This window comes from Castor canadensis, chromosome 12 (assembly GCF_047511655.1).
Source record: "Castor canadensis chromosome 12, mCasCan1.hap1v2, whole genome shotgun sequence".
NCBI lineage: Eukaryota > Metazoa > Chordata > Mammalia > Rodentia > Castoridae > Castor > Castor canadensis.
Genome location: NC_133397.1, coordinates 52,552,657 through 52,572,500, shown reverse-complemented (window position 1 = coordinate 52,572,500; position 19,844 = coordinate 52,552,657). Strand labels below are relative to the sequence as shown.

At 43.1% G+C, this 19,844-nt stretch overlaps 1 protein-coding gene across 11 annotated transcripts in view; it reads left to right on the top strand.

Moving 5' to 3' along the window:
- Nucleotides 1-19,844, top strand: part of Bcl11a (BCL11 transcription factor A) — a 97,951-nt gene that overhangs the window by 22,336 nt on the left and 55,771 nt on the right. Inside the window, exon 1 of one of the 11 annotated variants that reach the window (XM_074049778.1) lies at nt 926-3,468. The exons of the other annotated variants lie outside the window; for them this stretch is intronic. Within the exon in view, the coding sequence (XP_073905879.1) occupies nt 3,408-3,468 (61 nt within the window). The 5' untranslated portion in view covers nt 926-3,407. Of the gene's footprint in view, nt 1-925; nt 3,469-19,844 lie in introns of those variants that run through there. 11 annotated transcript variants of the gene reach the window in all.

The following is a 19,844-nucleotide window of genomic DNA, read 5'->3' as shown; positions in this document are numbered from 1 at the left end:
TTCTCAAAATTTGAAGAACTTCTGTGATTACTGGGGGTAGAGTGAAAAGAAAATGCAAATTTCTTCCTGATCTTAATTAGATTCGATTGTGCGGTGGGTGTGTTGGATTTGGGGGGAATGAAAGGGGGGAGGGAGTGCTGGGGGTGAGGCAGGGGCTGAATGATAGGGAGACAGGTTAGCAGGTCCTGGCCGATTGGCAGGAACAAAGGCAGCTTCTAGCTCTAGTGCAGTGTAGGGCGCCTTCAGCCAGATGCTGATGGCGCGGGAATTCTAGGCTCATTTTGCACTGGCTCTAGGGATTTCATTTGTCCATTATAGGGCTGAGCCTGACTTAGGAAGAGGAAGCAGCAGGTCTCTAACTTTTCCTGACCACATGGGTAAGACCTATTGAACCCTACCTTGGGTTCTAGGGCCACCAGCTAATCCTGGTGGCGTCTGCACAAGACCCCCCCATACCAGGGAACAGCCAAAACACTCTTCAGAGTTTAATGGTGGTGGTTGGTCAGAGTTCTGCCAAAGTGTGCGGTGCAAGTTTTGTTGGCTGCATTTCCCCTTGTGTGAAATAATAAAAGCCCTGGCCAAGGCTTATGAATCTATTTTTGTTTCATTAATATTATTTATTATGTATTTTATTAATATTTTTAGGAGAGATTGTGCTCTCATTTGACCATTTGTAGTTATAATTAATACATTCCGTACTGGTTGTAAAAAGTGTACTCGCATTTAATTGCAAGTCAGGATAAATTAATGGGTATGATTTAAAACAAAACTCACTTAAAATATTCTTTCAGGGAGCAGAGGAGGGGGGCAGTCCCTGCATTTAATTTATTTTCTGGGTGAATGTCAGTGGTGAGAGGGTTGAAAAGATTGTGGGGGCCTAACAGCATTGAGTGTGAGTGTGTGTGTGCACTATGGTGGGGGCAAAGAGGGGGAGGGGAACCTGTGCAAGGGAAGGGCCATCCAGGAACTCTGTTCTTTTTTTTTCATTTCTGAGGTTGCCAGGAGGGGCTTAAGCAAAGTGGTCAAGCCCATCTGCTCTGAAGAAGGTGGTAAAGAAAAGAGGTTGGTGGCGAGAAGGAAGGAGCACAAAGGGAAAATTGTACGTTGGGAGTGTTGAGCTCCCTGGCCGTGGTGTAGCCAGACTGGTTTAGCAGACAGAATGATAGATTGTTTTGTCAAGGGTCCCAGGGTGCGCCCTGAACTTGAAGCACTTTGTTTATCTTGAATAGAAAGGGAAAAGCGCAGACATAATCGATGTCTAGTTTTTAGGAGCTCGAAAGAGGTAGGAGAACAGAGAAGACTCGGAGAGGGGGAGGGGAGGTGGGGGAGGTGCAGGCCCTGGTTGTGGCTGTCCATTAACAGATGAACTTGGCCGTGGGCCAGCCTTTAGATGAGAGCATGTCAGGGCCCCAATGCAGCCAAGCCTTTTCAGTATTTTCCTAGCACCACCCCCCCACCCCCTTTTACTTTCTTTCTTTTCTTTCCTTCTTTCTTTTTAAAAAATACCTGCTGACTGTACATCAAATCATCAAATGCTCTTTAGGTCTTCTGGCTAAAGTCAAAAACAAAAAAGCCCAACAACAACAAAATGACACACAGCTTAATTTTTTTCCCCTTCTAAACTAGTTGAGGCCAGTCCTTGGCTACATACAAGGGTTCTATCATCTTTCCTGGCTTGCCATTGGGAAAAGAAAAAAAAAAAAAGACTTGTGATAACGCCAGTACCCAGAGGGCCGGAGATTGGAAGGGTGGGTTGTACCCAGGAGGCCAGTGTGTGTGTGAGCTCATGGGTGTAGCAGGCAGGGCATGGCTAGTGGGCCTGCGTGTGCAGGTAGAAAATCAGTGGAAACAATTTTTTTTTTAATGGCTGAAGCTGAACTTGTTGGAAAGCACCTGTGAATTAATCTCCTGGTGGCTGAAAGAGACAATCTGCAAGGGCCCAGGAAAGGTCAGGGATGGGGAAAAAGGTGCCCTCATGGCTATGCAGTGTTTCCTGTGCAGGGGCTGGTGGCAAGCCCATGTATTTGGTCTGGTTTTGTTCTCGATTATCTTACCTTTTTCCATCTGTTTCTGTTTTTTTTTTTTTTTTTTAGTTTATTGTGACATTATGCATTCCACATATGAATGTTGGCAAGTGGGAGCCATCAGCCCAATAACTTCCTGACATTTTTAGCTCTTTTAATGTGCAGTTTTGGCCCTCCTGCCACCAGTGGCAGAGGTAATTGAATTTCCCTGTGACATACTGGCGGGGAGCATGTTCTGGTTCCCACCAGAGGGACTGCTGAGGCTAAAGCCGAGTTCATAGAATTCTAGTGGACACCAGGGCTTCTGAGTGGTTTGGGGACCTGTCCAAAATGCTATTCACACAATTATGTATTTTTCCCTACCATAGCCTTGAGAAGGCACCATTGTGAATATCCCTATAAAATGTGGTAAAATCATGTTTCTGTCCCCAGGCTGAAGCCTCTTAGGGGAGATGTATTTTTTTTTTTTTTAGTCCTCCTTATTTAGTAGCAAATAGAAACTGAAAATTTGGGTGCCTCTGGTCTCATCCTAGGTAACCCACAAAATTCAGCCTTCGATGCAGTCTTCTCTTCCACCTCCATGTCTTTGTAACTTGAGTTGGTAAGAAAAGGAAGGATTGAAAGGAGAAATAAGCCCTTAAAAATGTGTTTCATCTCTTTTCTTTTTCTCTTCAGCCTCTGATTACATGAAATACAGTGGTTTGAGGGTGGAAAGGAACTGTCATTTCTAGCTGTGTGACTTTGGGTAGATTACCTCTTTCTAAGTCTCAGTTCTCTCAGCTGTAAAGTGCGGGCGGGGGGATCATAAAGCCCACATCCTACACCATGTGAGCATCATTTGAGAACCTTTGGGAACATTTGGCTCAGTGCTGGGTACATGGTAAACACTTAACAAAGGCCAGTTATAATTACAATTCTGATTCATGGTTGGAACTTTTTTTCTGCTGTAAGAATTAGGGTCTTGGCTCACATCTGCAGTCCTAGCTACTTAGAAGGCAGAGATCAGGAAGATTGAGGTTGGAGGCCAGCTGGGGCAAAAAGTTAGCGAGATCCCATTTCTGCCAATAAAAACTGGGCACAGGTGTCATCCTAGATCCTCAGAATAGGAGGATTTCAGTTCAGGCCGGCTCTCCCCCCACCCCCTCCTGGCATAAATACGAGACTATTTGGAAAATAACTAAAGGCAAAAAGCTGGGTGGCTTGGGTGGTAGAGAGCCTCCCTAGCAAGTGCAAGGCTCTGAATTCAAACCCCAGTACTGAAAAACACCAACCAACCACCACCCTTCCCCACTCCCCCTCAATGTAGTTCCCCACATGTGGGGTGAGTAACTGGGATGAAAAGAGAGTAGAGTAAGTGGTGTCTAAAGAGCTTGCCGTCTTTTTATGCTCAGCCTGGACTTCTTCCTGACCAAGCCTGTGGGGAGGGATCCTTTTTGCAGATCTGGTAAGGTGGGGTGGTGGGAAGAGGGCTTTTCACCATCAGCAGCTCTCACAGTGCATAGGATTTCTCTTTCCCCATGGACATGTTGCCTTATGAGGAGCATGTCCTTGGGTGTGTGATGTTTACTCTGGGCTCACATTTCTATTTTACCACTACCTGGTTGGGAACGTTTGGGCAAATCATTTAACCTCTCTGTGAAATGAAGACAACCCAAAGTCCCTACTTGATAGGGTGGATGAGATGGGTAAATGAGAAAGCTTGTAAATCACTTACCACACAGTGGCTATTGCCATCTCTCTGTGTCTGATGCTCTATTTCCAGCCCACAGCCCCAGAAGGGACGGGTTCTCATCAGCCCCATTAGATAGGAGAGAAAGCTGAAGCTCTTCTAGGAGGTGATGACTTCCCTGAGAGGCCATCGTTACTAAGGATTCAGTCCTTTGGCTTTCGGTCATCACCCTCTGTTACCTCAGTGGCTTTGCAGCTTTCTGCAGTGGGGTCAGGCACCTGTTGGGGCCCCCCAGCTCTGGTGCTGGACTGTTGGCTCTCACATAGCCACATAAAGCTTGCTTCTGGAGCAAGCTTTTCAGTCTTCTGGGAAAAAGAAGAATGTCTCCATTCAGCCTCTGGAAGCATGTCCTGGGCATATTGGAGGAGCCTTGGAACCATGGGGACAACTGCAGTGTAAGGAATCCTGCTTTGCAAGTTGTTACTTCCCCATCTGTCTAGAATGAGCCAGAAATCAGGTGAGATGGAGGAGAATTTATTACTTGTGTGTGACTTGGTTAGGAGACTGCAGTGAGCTGACCAAAAAATCAAGTCAGGACTTTAAGGACTGGCAAAGTCTGGTTTTCAATAGCTCTGCATATTGTTTCTTTAGCATTGGCTTCTCTAGCTACACCTTTACAGGGCATGGACAGTCAGAATTACACTGCAAAGGAGTGAGTGAGTTAGCTTGTGCATTGTGTGTGTGTGTGTGTGTGTGTGTGTGTGTAACGACGAGTGCTGGGGACATTAATCTGCTTCAGGTTGGTTTTTGGTTCTGGCAGAAGAAGAGATGGGGTAAGTCGAGTCAGGAAGGCCAAAGCCAGCTACGAGACTTAAGGGAACTTTTGAATGGAAATGAGTCAACAGCAACTTGTGATATACATGTGGCTTTCCCTGGGGCAAGTTTTCAGTCCTCTTCACAGGCTGCTCTGCCTCTATTAATATTCGCTGGAGCAAGACCTGAGTTTCCTTGCAGAGATTACCTAATGTATTCTAAAAACAAATGTTGGTGTTTTCCTCACCGTCCCCCTCCATATAGACAACTGCAGCAGTTAGGAAACACCTACTATGTGCAGAGGCTGCATGAAGAGTAGAAGGTTGGCTGAAGGGATTGCAGTTCACACTTGTGCAGTTCTGTTCCTTTCAAGGGAGGTTGTTCAGATCCACCTGCTAGAGGTTCTCATTGGCATGGACTGGGGGGTTTAGAAGTAAGGGTGGGGATGGAGGTGATTTCTGATAACAAGGTTGGCTAAAGGGTTCAAAACCCTCAATTTCAATTCCTACTCTTCCCCAAGATGGCAAGTCCACCCTCCATGGCTCATATGCAAGTTACTGCCTCCTCCCCGATCCTTTACTTGGCTCTCTACCTTGTCTCTATGTACAAGTGTTCAAGAGTGGAGTGAGGCTCCCTGATCACCCCAGAAAAGAAGCTCTTGGATTTATTTGTTGGGACTCTGAGAATGGAAAGCTGAAATGATAAAAGGAATACTATTGCTTTAGAACTCTTATTTTTTTCCCCCTAGTTTTCCTTTTATTCCCTTAAAAATCAGGCCAGATCTCTGATGGTGGCCTTTTGTTTCTTTTTCTTTTTTCAGTTTTGTCTTCGTTAAGGTAAGCATGAATTTAATGTCCCAGGAGGTAGGCTGGTGACCCTTCAGGCCAAGTGCCTGGATGCGGCAAAGCTACAATAAATATCGAATGGTGAGAGCAATGGAAATTTAACAAAGCCATAACGGAGGAGACCTCAGAGGGGCAGCAGACTGGTTAAGAGGCTGTTGGATGAACTGGGTAGTATTTCTACTTCAACCTGATTGAAATGTCGACTAAAAATCAATGCTGTTGACTAGTGATAATTTACAACGTTCCTGGCGCTAAGTAGTTCCCCGCTTAAGAATGCGTTGGCTGGGCAGAGATTAGTGCAGGGAGTTGTGTGTGTCACGATGAATCAGACGCATTATAGGTCAGCCCTTTATTTGTCTCATCATGACTTTTACACAGTTGTCATGTAATTTATGGCTGCTTTCACGTTGTCAAACATTTTCATTGCATCTTCTTCTTTAACACACTCCTGACACAGACACACTGCATTTGAAGGCTTGGTGTTGTTTCATAATCTGAGAGGAGGCCTATAAACCATCAAATTGCACTATCTTCAGGCTAACCTAAATGCGCTGCAGATTAAAATCAGAGCTCATTTGTCCCTGATGCAAATTATTAAGTTCTAATTATAAATATCCATTTAATTACCCCATACATTTTTATTTTGTGGACCCTTTTGAGCACTGCTGTCTGCAATAGGGAAAGGAGCATAGGAGACAATCTGTGGTAATTAATGTATACTTCCCAAATGGTAAAGGATAAACATATGCTGCTTTGTTTGTCTTATTTATTGATTGATTAGATGTATAGAGACTCTGGCAGTTGCACAATCCAAAGTTGCAATCATTTTAAAAATGAAAACTATTTAAAAATTTCTTGGGGAAGAAATGAGCAAAATATAGCCAACCAATAGTTTTCTGATAGAGTGCGTCATCTTAAAATATGGGATTCTGCATTTGATTAGATCACTAGCTCCTGATTTTAATCTAGATTTTGTAGAAGTGAAGGGGAAGAAAAACCATGCCTGTTTTGTACCTAGAATGTGAAATTATTGTTATAGAAAAAAGGTATTTGAAAAATGTATCATTTAAAAATTGTTTTTTCCCGCCCTGCTATGATTCCCTACTAAAAAATAGCAGTATCTGCCTATCATGGGATGATACTTCAGTTGGGAGCATAATGATAAACTTTTTTTTTTATTATTATTATCAAACAGTAAAGTAAGAAGACAACCATACAAAAATTAGCAAAGACTTTACAATAAGACATTTATCTTTCCATGAAGGCAATAGAAAAAATTACTGAGACCAGCTGGGGTGGTGGTGAATTGAGGTCTTTTGAGCATTCCAGAATTTTCTAAAACCAAATACTGACTTTTAATGATACTGGTTCTGAGAACCAGTACTAAAAATCTAGCTCTGGGTCATGCCTGGGTATGTTGGGTTTTTGTCACATTTTGACATCTTGGTTTGCTCATCTATAAAATAGGTGGTTTTAATTGGGTGGCTCTTTCAGCTTATGTGCTAGCATATTATGAACACTACTGGTTGATTTCCTCCCTCCTCTCTTTTGGAAATCTAGTTGCTGAATGGGGCTCATCTGCAAAGACAGCAGAATATTTTCTTGATTTGTCTCAAAGATGGACGCAATGGAGGAGATGAAAGCTTGGGCTCATGATCCCCCAGCAGAAAGCTTAATGGCATCTTTCAAATTGCTGGAAGTAAAATTGAAGCTTGGTATAATGGAATGGTGATAATTCACAGAAGTTTCCAGCTTGCAGAATTTCTCCATCTTTTAATTGTTGCAAGCTGTTTTTTTTTTTTTTTTATAAACTCCAAAGAATATAATGTGTATTTTCTCCAAGCTTGCTTTTTTTCTTTTTTTTTTGTGGTGGTGGTGGGGCAACTATAACTAAATCAAAATAGAAATACATTTGAAAAAGAAGTCAGTGGAATTCAAACAACCAGGTATTTTAAATTCAATTAACTGACTGAATTTAGTGATATTTTGCTCCTTCCTTCCCCTAAAAGCTGGTTTCTCTGTATGGACAGAGTATACATATGCTGAGTTCTTGGAGTTTCAAATTCTTGCTTGTTAAAGGCATCCAATGCAGCATGTTTAGAACTCTCCCTCTGTTAGTGTTGGAAGAATGCATAAATTGAGGGGAAAAATGTTCTTTTTTTAAAGTCATCATGTAGGTAAAAGCATACGGCCTGTTCTAGGATGTGTGATCGTAGCAATCCGTTTTCTAAACTTGGTGTTTACCATTGACTTTAGCATGGATGTTTCTGTTTCCCACACTTACAGGTATTATTATTCATATGTGGCATTAAATTAGATATAAGATGACGTTTGCAGAAGCATGCTGAAAAGAAGCATTCAGAATTATCTTTTGGGTAATGATTATCTAAAACTTTCTTTTATGATCCCATGTGCTTAGAATAAAAGAAAAATGAACCAGTTACGAAATATGTGTTCTTTGCAGGATACAGGCACTCTTGCGGTCTATAGCTTCAATAAAAAAGTAATTTATTTAATTTACTGCCGCTTTAATTTATAATGTTTTGGGGGGTTTTATTAGGAGTACTCTATAAGGGCACTGATAATCAGCCGTTCCAGATTTTGCATGCTCTTCTTTCTCTGGCAAAAAAAAAAAAAAAAATCCCCAAGAAAATAAAGTTTAGCTGTAACCCAACCAGAAAGAAGATAACAGAGGGACCAAATGAATGGCAGCTACTAGGGACTCTACTTCCCCCCTTGGTTATTACCTGAAATGAAAGCATAATAACATTCATGCCCAAGAGATAGGCGACAAAATACGTATTCAGACATGAAGTTTAGGATTTCATAGCCTGATATGCTCTCTTTTCTCCCCACCCCTTATTGTATTGTGCAAATGTATCAGCTGTTGTATTGTTAATGTATGATAGGAAGCTGCCACTAGGACAGTCTTGGCTTGCTAATGGGGTCAGCTGTGTCACAGTGTGATATATGGATTATGTTTACCATGGCATATTTTGTTTGTGAGCTGGGCTGTGAGATGGGAGCAGATGATAAATGAAGAGACCCAACAGTTTTCACACTACTTCCTGTGGTCCTTAGTTTCCAAAACAATAAAACACCCTTGATAATGGAGAGGTGTTTATGGGGGCATAATTGACTTCGGTCTTGGATATCTAGCTAGAGTTTAAGATGGGATAGTCCGTTACATTAATATCTTAGCTTAAAGCTCCTTATTTACTTAAACCACTTAGGGTTTGCTGCTAAATCCTTGGTAAAGTAGTTGAGTAACTTTCCAGTGGCTGTCTGTGCCTCAGTGATTTCATTTACTTGGGCTACTATGGGTTTGTGCAATTTCTAAATTTATCTCTCAAGTTTCATTTGGCAACTTATTGAAGTCTTGTGTGTATACCTATAAAAGATTTATTGTCCTTTTTTGGAAAGAAAAATCCTCAAATCTATCAACATTATATATGTGTGTGTACATATCTGTGCATATATGTATTTATGTATTTTATCTGATGATAGTGCAGATGTCTTTGGTATATATGTGTGTTGATATTATATGTATATCAACATATATATGTGTATGCATATCTATTTATCTATCTATCTATCGAGAGACAGAGAAAGACAGAGAGAAAATAGTGTATGTATAGGAAGATGGTTAGAATTAGAATTTACTAGTCAGTATAGGAGTTTTAAAAAACTGTCCATGAAGAGACCACTTTCCCTGAAATTCCAATTTAGGTAAGCCCATCTTCATGTAGGATTGAGTTGCAAATTTAAGGACAGTCCCAGATATAAGTGCTGTGTTGCAGCCTCCACTGGATTGAGGAGGCTTGTCTGTATTCTTTCAGCACGTGTGTTACCTTGAAGTCTCCCTTCTTGAGAATCCTGTCGTGAGTATATTTCATGTAACCTGCCTCTGCATCTGGTTAAATGGACTTTAGTAATCTGTACACAGTTACTTCTTACTTATTTTATATCCTGAAAGATATTTAAGTCCAACAAGCTTTTGCCCACCAAGTCTACAGAGAAAGCAGCCAGGCAATTTTTGTTTCAATCTCTGTGTCTCTCTGGAGCACTAGTTCCAGAGGCTGATCAATAGGTTTTATTGTAGACCTCACTGTCTCTAAAAGCATTGTGACCTTATCCTGTCTAAAAATAGTATTTGCTCTTGCCTACAGAACCTTGACCTGTGAAAACCCATTTGGAACATAACTGACATATCTAGTCAGCTGTAGATCCAAGACATGCTCTGTGAATGAATTCTGTGCAGAACTGTCCAGGAGAACACATTCTTCAAAGAGAAAAATAAATACCAGTTCTGAACACTGGGAGTGCACCTGCTTGTCTGATGTGGTCATGGGCTACATGATGAAGACTCAAGGCCCTCTGGGAAGTTAGTAGGGGTCAGGACTGTCACAGAGTACTGCTAGAGGGTGCATTCAGCCTTAAATTGGGCAAAGGCCTGCAAGGGGCAGGAGTTTGGGTTGATGTGCAAAGTGGCTTAAAACCTGGTCATGGCTCTTTTAGACAGCGTGATTCTCTGAATGCTTTCCTTGGCAGCTTCAGTCTTGAACTTCAGTGGAAGGGATCCTCCAAAGCATGACCCAGTGGGAAGAAGTGTTTCTGAGTTTAAAGTCACTGCCTTATTTGGTGATAAGGAATTATTGTCACTTTATTTCTTTTTAGGTGAGACAATGGTTTTGTGGTTATGCTAAAGAGCAAAAAAGAAAGAGTCCTTATCTTTTAAAAATACATATTGAATATTTACTGATGAAATGAAATGACCTCTGGGACCAATTTAAATAATCCATGGGCAGGGAAGGAGATAGGAGTATAGATAAGACAAGCACAGTTGTGAGTTGCTAGTGGCTGAAGATGGTGTGTATTTGGGAGATTGACTTATGTCATTCTCTGTCAAATTGCATATATTTGAGATTTTCTGGAAAATAAAGGTCCTGCATAACTGATGGGGAGCAAATGGCCTTGCTCAGTGGGCTTTTTTCCTTTGGCCAAGGGTTGGGCTCAGAAGGAAGAAGGGGATGGCTGTTCTATGGAAAGAAAGTACTGGTGGGCTCAAGCTTGTGTCTGCAAAGTTCATTGTGAAGGGTGGGGGATATGGGGCAAGATGGCTCTTGGGGTATGTGCTGTGTACGGTGCTCCATTCTAGAAAAAGAGAGACCCCCCCAAAAAAGGAAGAACTGAAGGTGAAGTTTGACTGTCAGTGCATGTGCCTCTTTTCTTTGTGATGGGTGTTGGAAAGAAACAGGTGGGAAGTGCCTACTGAGCTGGCTGTTGATGAAGGTAAGGCTGTTAGAATCCTGGCTTTAGAAAAAGACCAGAGCCTAAGATGAGGCAGGAGGGGTCAGAGAACACAGTCAAGTGTTCCATTGAATCCCTTTCAGGGAGGACTGGGGCACAGCTTAGAATGAAGGGGAGTAAGACAGTGACTGCAGAGCTAGAAAGGGGCACTTTGTTCCCCTGTGTAGCAAAAGCCAGGACTATTAACTGCCCAGCCTGAAAGCTGATCACCTGTGATCGCACAGGCTGTCACATGGAAACAGGATGGACTTGGTCTTGTATCGTTGCCTGGAAGCTGAGACTAGCCTTCTCAAGTCCTTCCCAGGCCCAGGTCCCTCTGGTTTCACAAAATGTCTTCTCCTGCTTGCTTTAGCTTTACACAGAAGCTATTATTAGCAAGTGTCACTCAGTTATCTGAGAGTGGCACTTTTAGCTGCCATCTAAGTGCCTGACACTTGGGCTTACAGCAGTTTGAATCAAATTTTAGGCTGGTTTGACTTCACTGGCAGTAGGCAATAGGAACAGCTGTTGTGGAAATGTAACCTGGTACCCTCAAGGACTGTGTGTGTGTGTGTGTGCACACACATGTGTGTACAGATTGGGTGTGCTTTCATGTGCCTGTTTGGGACTCCTAGCATGCAGGTGACTCTTGAGAGAGTAGGGACCTGATTAACCTTCCAAGAGTCACCTGTGTCCTCCCACTGTTATGGGGATGGGGAACAGCGTCATTGTGTGCTCCTCATTTCATTCCTTCCTCAAAGGTATTTGTGCAGACACATAGTTTCTGGTTGCTTTTTTTTTTTTTCTTTACAGTGCTGGAGATTGAACCCAGGGCTTTGTGTATGCTTGCTAGCACGCTACCAATGAGCTACATCTCCAGCCCAGACACATAGTTTCTCGAAGCTGGTTGAGTATACAGAGCTGAAGTAATGTTTTCTTCTTTTGACTGTGTGCACATCCCTGTTAGTGTTTTTCTGCAGAGATCCTAAGCTTGCATGCAAACACAGAGCCGTGTAGATGGTTTCCGGCTCCTGGAGACTGGGTGACCGAGTTGGTCTGCCAGGGAGGCGCAGGCAACAGATTCCTGTAGGGGCAGCAGGCCGACTAACATGGGGTGGGGGTGGGGGACATCTGCTCTTTTTGATGCAAATACCTCCACTCTCCTTGGAGTCCTGTGGCTGCGCCTGTGAATTTAGGACCTTTATGCCTCATAATGTTGAGTCAGAGTGAAGCAGTGCACATCAAAGGCCACTTATTTAACATTCTTCAGAAAACTCTGTGGGGATAATTTCTCCCTCTTATAAACGGAATGCAAATGTGTACATTATTCCATCAAAGGGCGATGCTCTTTACTTTTATGGTCTAGATTTTTAAAAATTCTGTTGTACTTGATTTCAGTTCTTCACATTCCAGAATTTATACTCACTGATTAGTGATGCATTATGCAAATAATTCAGTTTACATATCCAAATACTGTTTTGCATCATTCACACCTCATGTCTTGGAAAAAAAAAAGTGAAATGTTTCCTCAAAATAAACAAAACCTGCAGAAGAGTTTATTGTAAGGGTGAAAATTAAAGAGGCATCATTTGCCTGGGAACTTTTGAGGAAATTTTTCATACTCCTGCATAATAATTTTGCAAGATTTTTTTTTTTGACTCCTACCCATAGGAGTTTCCATTCAATGTATATTGTGTTATCTTGGCTTTCTTAATTTTTCAATTTTTGGAAAAATGAAGCCATAACAGTACATCATGTACACATTAATGCATAGATAGCCACAACCATAAATGAAAATTTAGGCTGAATTTTCTGAAGGAGGTTCAATAGCTGCTTACCACTGACACAATCCTCTTTGAGAGACAATTAAATAGGTGCAAATTTTTAATGCTCCATGCCAGGACAGAGTTAGCCAAGCATAGCCATTAATTCTTAACTTACTGGTTGGCCAATGGCAGTGCCCTGTGAAAAGCCTCTTGACTTTCAGTGAGTTTTTGTCATTGGAGTAATTGAGGAGAATGCAGGATGTGACGTGGAGCCCTTGTCTGAACAGGCACATCCCCACGCCCACGTGAGTACCTACACCAGTGGCTCCCAACGCCATGTGTCAGAACAGAATTGACTGCAGATTCTGCACATTATTCATTCTTTTGAGTGGTCAACTTACTGCTATTGCAAAGTATGTGAGATTTCAGTAGCAATCTCTCTCAAAAGGAAGGAAGGAGGAATGATGGGAAGAAAGTGAGTGAGGACCATAGTTTTTCTCTGCAGCATGTGTGCAGTCATCTTTCTCTCACGATGCTCCACACCCATCTCTCCTTACAGGTTATAGACACATTTTTGGCACTGCATAAAGTAAGTGTTCCAACATGTTTTTAATCTTTAACTTTCACATCGTTAAAAGTCTGATGTACTGACTTTCAGCTGCCTGGAGATAGTTCAGGGCCTAGCACCTGACAGGTGTAATGTTTTGTATTTTATGTTTTTCAGTATGGAGGTTAGAGAATCAAAAAGACCGCAAACGCCTTAAAGATGTTGATAGCCATAGATAGAGCACACTCAATCCTTAGGTTCTCTTTCTTGCCTCACTTTCACACCTCCCCTTCTTCCTCTTCCTTTTTGTACCACCTGAATTTAAGAGGGGCTCTTGGTGCATTTGGTTGAATAGAAGCTTCTTGGTTTGGTATTACCTATCAGAGATTCCCTGCTTCCTGCGAGTGTTCGGATTGAAAAATCTTATTTCTCTTCAATTTTCTCTCAAGCACTGAGAGATGTGGGCCACAGCTCTTTTAAAAAAAAAAAAAAGAAAGAATTTTCCTATTGCTGTGGATTCTAGGGAGACAAACTTAGTACCTACTGTGACTTCAGCCTCAACTTGACTCACAGAATGACGGCATCTTGATCTTTGCCCATTGAACAGCAGCATGTTGATGGGGTCTGTCCAGCTCAACTTGAACTTGAATAGTAATTGCAGGATCCACAGAGTGCCATCCAGAACGCTTCATGGCACCCCTTCTTACATTCTGTTCTGGGTGGACTTTTAAGGGAACCCCATAACGATGAGTTGGCTCTTAGAACTCTCACTTCCTCAGCATTCTCTGAGGAACTCCTGTGTGATCTCTCACTCTTCTAGTGTGTGGTGATTCCCAGATGTAGTGCTATGCTTCTTGCTTTACTCCCCATATCTGTGCATGGGAAGAACTGACATTTACATGTGTGATGCTGTTCCCATGTGCGGTTTTTGCCTGGTCCCCACTTCTTACTCTGCCTTGAGTAAGTGTATTATGATTCAGGTGAGTTGGAATGTCATTATACAGACATAGTCTTGAATCTGCTCTAATTAAGACCTTTATAAAGTAAATAATTTTTAAACTTTGGTTCTAAGTAGTAACTGAACTCTTTGGGTCCATTTCACTACACTAGTGTGGAGTTGTCTTTCTAATTTGGTGCTTCTTTCACCTACAAAATTTTATGTGGTATAGGAGTGCAACAGATGAGGAAGGAAATAAGACAATATGATTTCAAGCCCAGGTTTGTTGGAGGGATTCTAGATAGAGAAAAATTAGGCCTAATTTTTAGGTTAAGATAGCTAAATTGGGCCAGGAGTGGTGGTACAGGCCTGTAATGCTAGCCACGTGGGAGGTGGAGGTAGGAGGATTGTGGTCCTAGGCCAGTCCCAAGAAAAAGCATGAGACACTATATGAAAAATTAACTAAAACAAAACAGGGCTGGGGGGGGTGTCTAGCAAGTGGGAGACTCTGAGTTCAAGCCCCAGTAACACACACACACACACACACACACAAGATACCTAAACTTCAGTATCTTCCCATAAAATTGATGTTTAGGGCAAGCATCTTGTTCCTGCATTTGACAAGAGTATCTGAAGAATCATGGGAGAAAGTGTAGGTCTTTGAGCAGAAACATTTTTATCTATTAAGCATCTTTTATATAGACATGGAATCTTGAAGTCATATCGTTTACCTTCTCATTTTACAGGTGAGAAATGTTGAGGCTGAGGGGAATGACACACCAGAAGCCTCTCACTGGGCAGTGATAGAATTGGCCGAGAGCCTGGGGCGTCACACTTTTGCTCCGGACTAGCTGAATCAACTTACACACCTCTCCATATCCAGCAGGAGTCAGGGCTGGTGCTTGGATGAGGAACCTGTGCCAGGGTTTTATGTATGATGGCTGCAACTTTTTGTATACTGGAGCTGTGCCGATGCATGGCCTGGAGTGCTTATGGTATTGCTAACTTAGGATCCTATGGTAAAACCCAAACCAAACACCTGTGCCTGTTCTGTGTGATTCCACACTGCCTCCTCCCTTTCCCTGTTTCCTCTGTCCTGCTTTGGACCAGCCTTCCCATCAGCTTTCCTGATGGGGCTCTCTTCTGGTATGGCAGTCTTGAGGTTTGCACAGTGGGCTGTCATAATAGCTTGTCTTCCTCATTTAGATCATTGGACATACAGAGTAGATGGAGTCAGAGTAGGGGTGATGGTAGAACTGCACCCTCTTGGTAACAGACAGGTCTTGAGAATCAGCTAGCCCGACCTCTTCCTCCCCACATTGTTCTATTTTTAAAGACATCTCTCACTAGCAGGAAATCCCTCCTTTTGTCTACCTGTAATCCCTCATGCTTCCATTTAAAACCATTTCCTCTTCATTCCAGAAAAGACAAAGTATCTCATCACCAGCACTGGTGATGTTTTAGAATTCTCTGCTCACTCTCTGCCATTGCGTCTTCCAGTATAGTCTTTCTTCCTTGAGCATAAATGGGTAGCTCTGTTCTCTTTTAACTTACTTCTTTTTTTTTTTTTTTTAACCCTTCTTTAGAGCCTGCTGGCTTCCCAGATCTTTTGCTCAGACACTAGTCTGATTACTGTAGAGAACAATGACAAGGTACCCAAGTGTCTACATTCTTATATCCTGCTTGCTTAAAAAAACACCCCAGTGGTTCCCTGGTGAACTATGCTCAGCTGATGTCGACTAGGAATCCTAGATTTTCATCTGCCATCTTGGAGTGTGGGAAAACTTTCACTCTCCACTGGGCTGATGCTCTTTCTCTTCTTCCTGCATCTTCTCTGTGTCCTTGTTCATATTGGACTTAGTTCTCTCCAGACACAAGTTCTCTGACTACATCTCTGCTTCATGGGATGGTGGAGAGTTATGATCTTCTCAACAAAGGTGTCTCCTCCCTCTTGGCTGCTCTCCCAGTGACAACTTCACGGAGGCTGAGAAATACAGTGAGTGGCCTTTCTTGCCTCGCTTACTGCAAGATAACTTAGCTTGGGGAGAGCTGTCCATAACTTTTCCACTGACATCTGGAGAACAAAGGTTTTGAAGGAGCAGAGCCCAGATTCTCTGTGAGGTAGCACAGCCAGGTCTTTTGAGTTTCCAGCAAAACTTGTGTTAAGATAATAGGAGTTGGTCATGGCGTTTAATAGTACAACAAAACCCAAGTACACATAATAAACACATCTTTTCTGTGTGCTGGGGTGAGGAGAGGTGACAGTGAATGTGTAGGATGATGTGAAAAGCATTACAGACATGGGAAAGCATTTTTGAGTACACAACGTGGCATGAGTAATCATAGGCTTACAGCCACAAGGCTAGCTTTTCAAACCCCTGCCTCCCATTTGTACCCCAGTTTAATGAGGACATAGCTGAAGTGCTGAGAAGAGGGGCTACCTGCCCTTCCAACTTCAAGGTATTTGTACCCCAAGACCTTTTCATAGGTATTGTCCCAGAGAATGTCCCCTAATGGAACTTTTCTTGGATTGACTTGCTCACTTCCTGTCCTGCCCAGCCCAGTGTTGACTTGGTAATCCCCATAGGATGACCTCACAGTGGGCTGGGTGGCCTGGGAACTTCTATCTCAAGTCTCAAGTCAGGAGCAGAAATGGGGAAGCTGGGACATTAAGTGATCAAGAGTCATTAGGAAACCCTAGCATCTGTGTCGATATTGCTTAGATCTGCCTCTGTGCGCTATCCCCTTCTCCTTGCCCAAGAGCACTGGGATGTGTTTCAGAGAGGTTGCCTGGTCAGTCCCACATACATTTGTTGATGTTTGCTTCTGTATCTTTACAGGCCGTTTTTCTAGGTAACCAGGATTATCTGGGTGGGCTTGGCCAAGGACTAAGTCTATCAACAACTTTCCCTTTGGAGAAGATGTTGCTCTGGGACTAGTCATAGGGGGTCAGTGGTGTTCACATGGCCTCATGGTATTAGTGAGGGAGGTCAGTGGTGTTCACATGGCCTCATGGTATTAGTCATAGGGGGTCAGTGGTGTTCACATGGCCTCATGGTATTAGTATAACTTTTGAGGGCAAGCATCTTTATTTATTTATTTATTTCCTTCTTTATTTTTGTATTTTCATGTTGCACCCACATAGTGCTGGCTCATATATGGTATTTAATTTGTTCTTCATTCAGCCTGATGGATTGGGGGTCTGGCTTTGTATTGGATTGCCTGATTCCCTGTCATGGAAGGGCATGAGATAGGCAAATTTATTTTGCCTCTTTGTCCTGTAGAGAGGAGTTGGGATAAGGGATGGTGTCTTTATGACTTTCACTCTGTGGACAAGCAATGGGCTCTGCTTGCAACTTCTGCCCCTGCCCACCTAGAGTCAGTGTGGGGGAGGCTTCTCCTGGAGGCAGTGGGAAGCTAGAGCTGCATCCTGTATACAGCCCAGAAGCCACTTCACTGAACGTGGCCTCAGTTCTGAGACTGCTCAGGGACTGAGTATTGGTTCTCTTTAGGGAGCCCTGACTGATTCTGGACTGTTTAAAAGCTGACTCTCTCCCCTGCTCTCCCTTTTTTTTTTTTTGGTGTATGTGTGTGGAAGACCTTTGATATTTGAGTAGGGAAATCCTCTCTTATCAATGGAATTCACTGACTCTTACAATGTGCTACTCTATTCAGTGTGCTGTGAAAAGAGCTAGCCAGACTGATTAGATTTATTTGCATGGCTCTGATTTGTTTCCTAAGGACAGAACTCCCAAATTTAATCATACTTTAACATGGCTTGTTCTCTGAGGCCCAGGACTGACCACAAATAGATTGCCCAGCCAGACCAGTAATTTACTACTGGGAGCCCACTAGTGGCCAAGCTGTGGTCTTTTTACCTGCTTTCACTTGAACACTGGAAGGGACCCAGTGTGCAAACTTCCTTGGAGAGCTGTAGGAGTGAACACTACCACTACTGGCCAGGAGTGCCCTAAGGGAAATTTGGAAGGAAGGGACTTTTGTGCCCAGAAGTCCCCATACATGCCTCAGCCTGAGCCTAGGCAGCCTCCTGCTTTCCAAACTCCAGTATGGAGTTGGAATGCTAAACCCTGGACTTAAAGAGTTCAAGATGGCAGAACTAGAATCTGAGCCTCTTGCTTCAGCCAAGATACTTTGCTTACCATAAGCCAGGACATGGTCTTTCTTCCCCAGAGGTGTCTTGTCTACGAAAGGTGCCATCTTGGCTTGTTGAGCAGAGGGACCACCCTGCCCTTCTTACTCCAGGCTCTTTGGAGCATGGGACCTCTTTAGAGTGTTCAGTTCTAGAGTTAGATTCAGCTCTTATTGCCCATATAGTGGCATGATAAGAGTGTTGGTTGTGGTAGAAGCATTTTCTTTTTCTTTGCTTCCGTTCAGTCATCTGTTCTGTTGTGGGTGTGAGTGTGGAGACCCAGTAGGCAGCTGGCCTTTGGGAGGGTGGGAGGATCCAGAAGGGAGAGGGAAGATCCTGACAGGACATGAAGATCTGCTCAAAAGGGGAAGCAGCAGGAATTCTGGTGAAAGACTGCTCCAGCACCCACACCTGATGAAGGTGATAGTTATGGGACATCTGGCTTTGGCTTTTGTTGCAGATAGCCTTGGGAGGCACAGATACAGCATTCCCTTGCCTCCTGGCAGTGATGACCCCCAAGGGAGTGGACCAGTGATAAGGACTCCATCTATTGCCATTCCTGGGGCTAAATTCTTGTCTCCCATTCAGCCATCTTGGAGCAGTGTCAGCTGTGTAGGGGAAAATGGGACATGACAGGGATGTACCTGAAGTTTAATTAGCATGTAAGTCCCTCAAGGAAGGGCATGCTTTCTCAGGGGTAACCAGAGATGGTGTTGTGGTCCAATGTGACTTGTAGCTGCTACACTGAGTGTTTCTTTTTGGGTGAGATTAATGTCTGCAAGGTAAAACTCCTTTCTCCTTGTACCATCCAGTGGATGCCATGTGGATGAGCAATATGGTCAGGTTTATTCATTCACTTTAGGTGTGTAGCATAGTAAAACCTGCTTGCTCTCCTACCACTCATGGAAGATGACTCATAGATGAGAAACTGAAAGAGAATAAACTATCTTCACCAGCCTGTGAACCAACTTCAAGCAGCATAGGGAAGGCCCAAAAATTATATTATTGAAGCCTTCTTAAAGTAAATAAGCAGCTTGCAGTTACTTGGGGCTTTGTTTCTTTAGACCTAAGAATTTAGAGCAGAGAGGAGATACTGTCTCACCTAATATTGTTTTATATTCAACTTGTGTTTATTGAACACTTACTGTATGGCAGGCACTGAGAGGGAGGGAGGTGATTTGAGAGATGGATGGGTGGGGGGTGTGCAGAGGCAGATAGAAGGGAGCAAATTCTTTCTACCTCAGAGCAACACATGCAACCAGAATAGCTACAATACATAGACAAAGGGATGGGAAGTGACTTGCCCAGGCCACCCAACTACCCAGCAGAGCTCAACCACAAACCCAAATAAATTATTCTGAGTCCCAAACCCATACTTTTTCTAATACATCAGGCTGTCACCCTTAGCAGCCCAATGAGTTGTAGATGAGGCTCTGGGTGCTCTTTGAACTGTCCCTGCTAAAATGTCCTAGTTAAGCAGGCTTCCTCTTTTGACTGTGCTCCGGGGATGGCGAGCATAAAAAATTCTTTTCTGGCTCTCTAGGTTTAGGGTTTCTTCACTTTCCAAGTTGTTAGAATCAAGCTGCAAGTCCAGGTGGCTGTACACATACCCATTTTGGAGTTACTGTGACACTGGGAAGAGTTGCTGGATGCTTGGCCCAGTTAGTCCTAAGCCCTGAGCTCTTCCCTTTCTTTTGCCTTTAAACAGTTCCCTGTTTCAGTTGTTGGAAGGGTGACTTGTCCTCTTTGCCTGGCTCTCTGACTGTAGCAGATGAAACACCTTGCAATCTTACTAGAAAGAAAA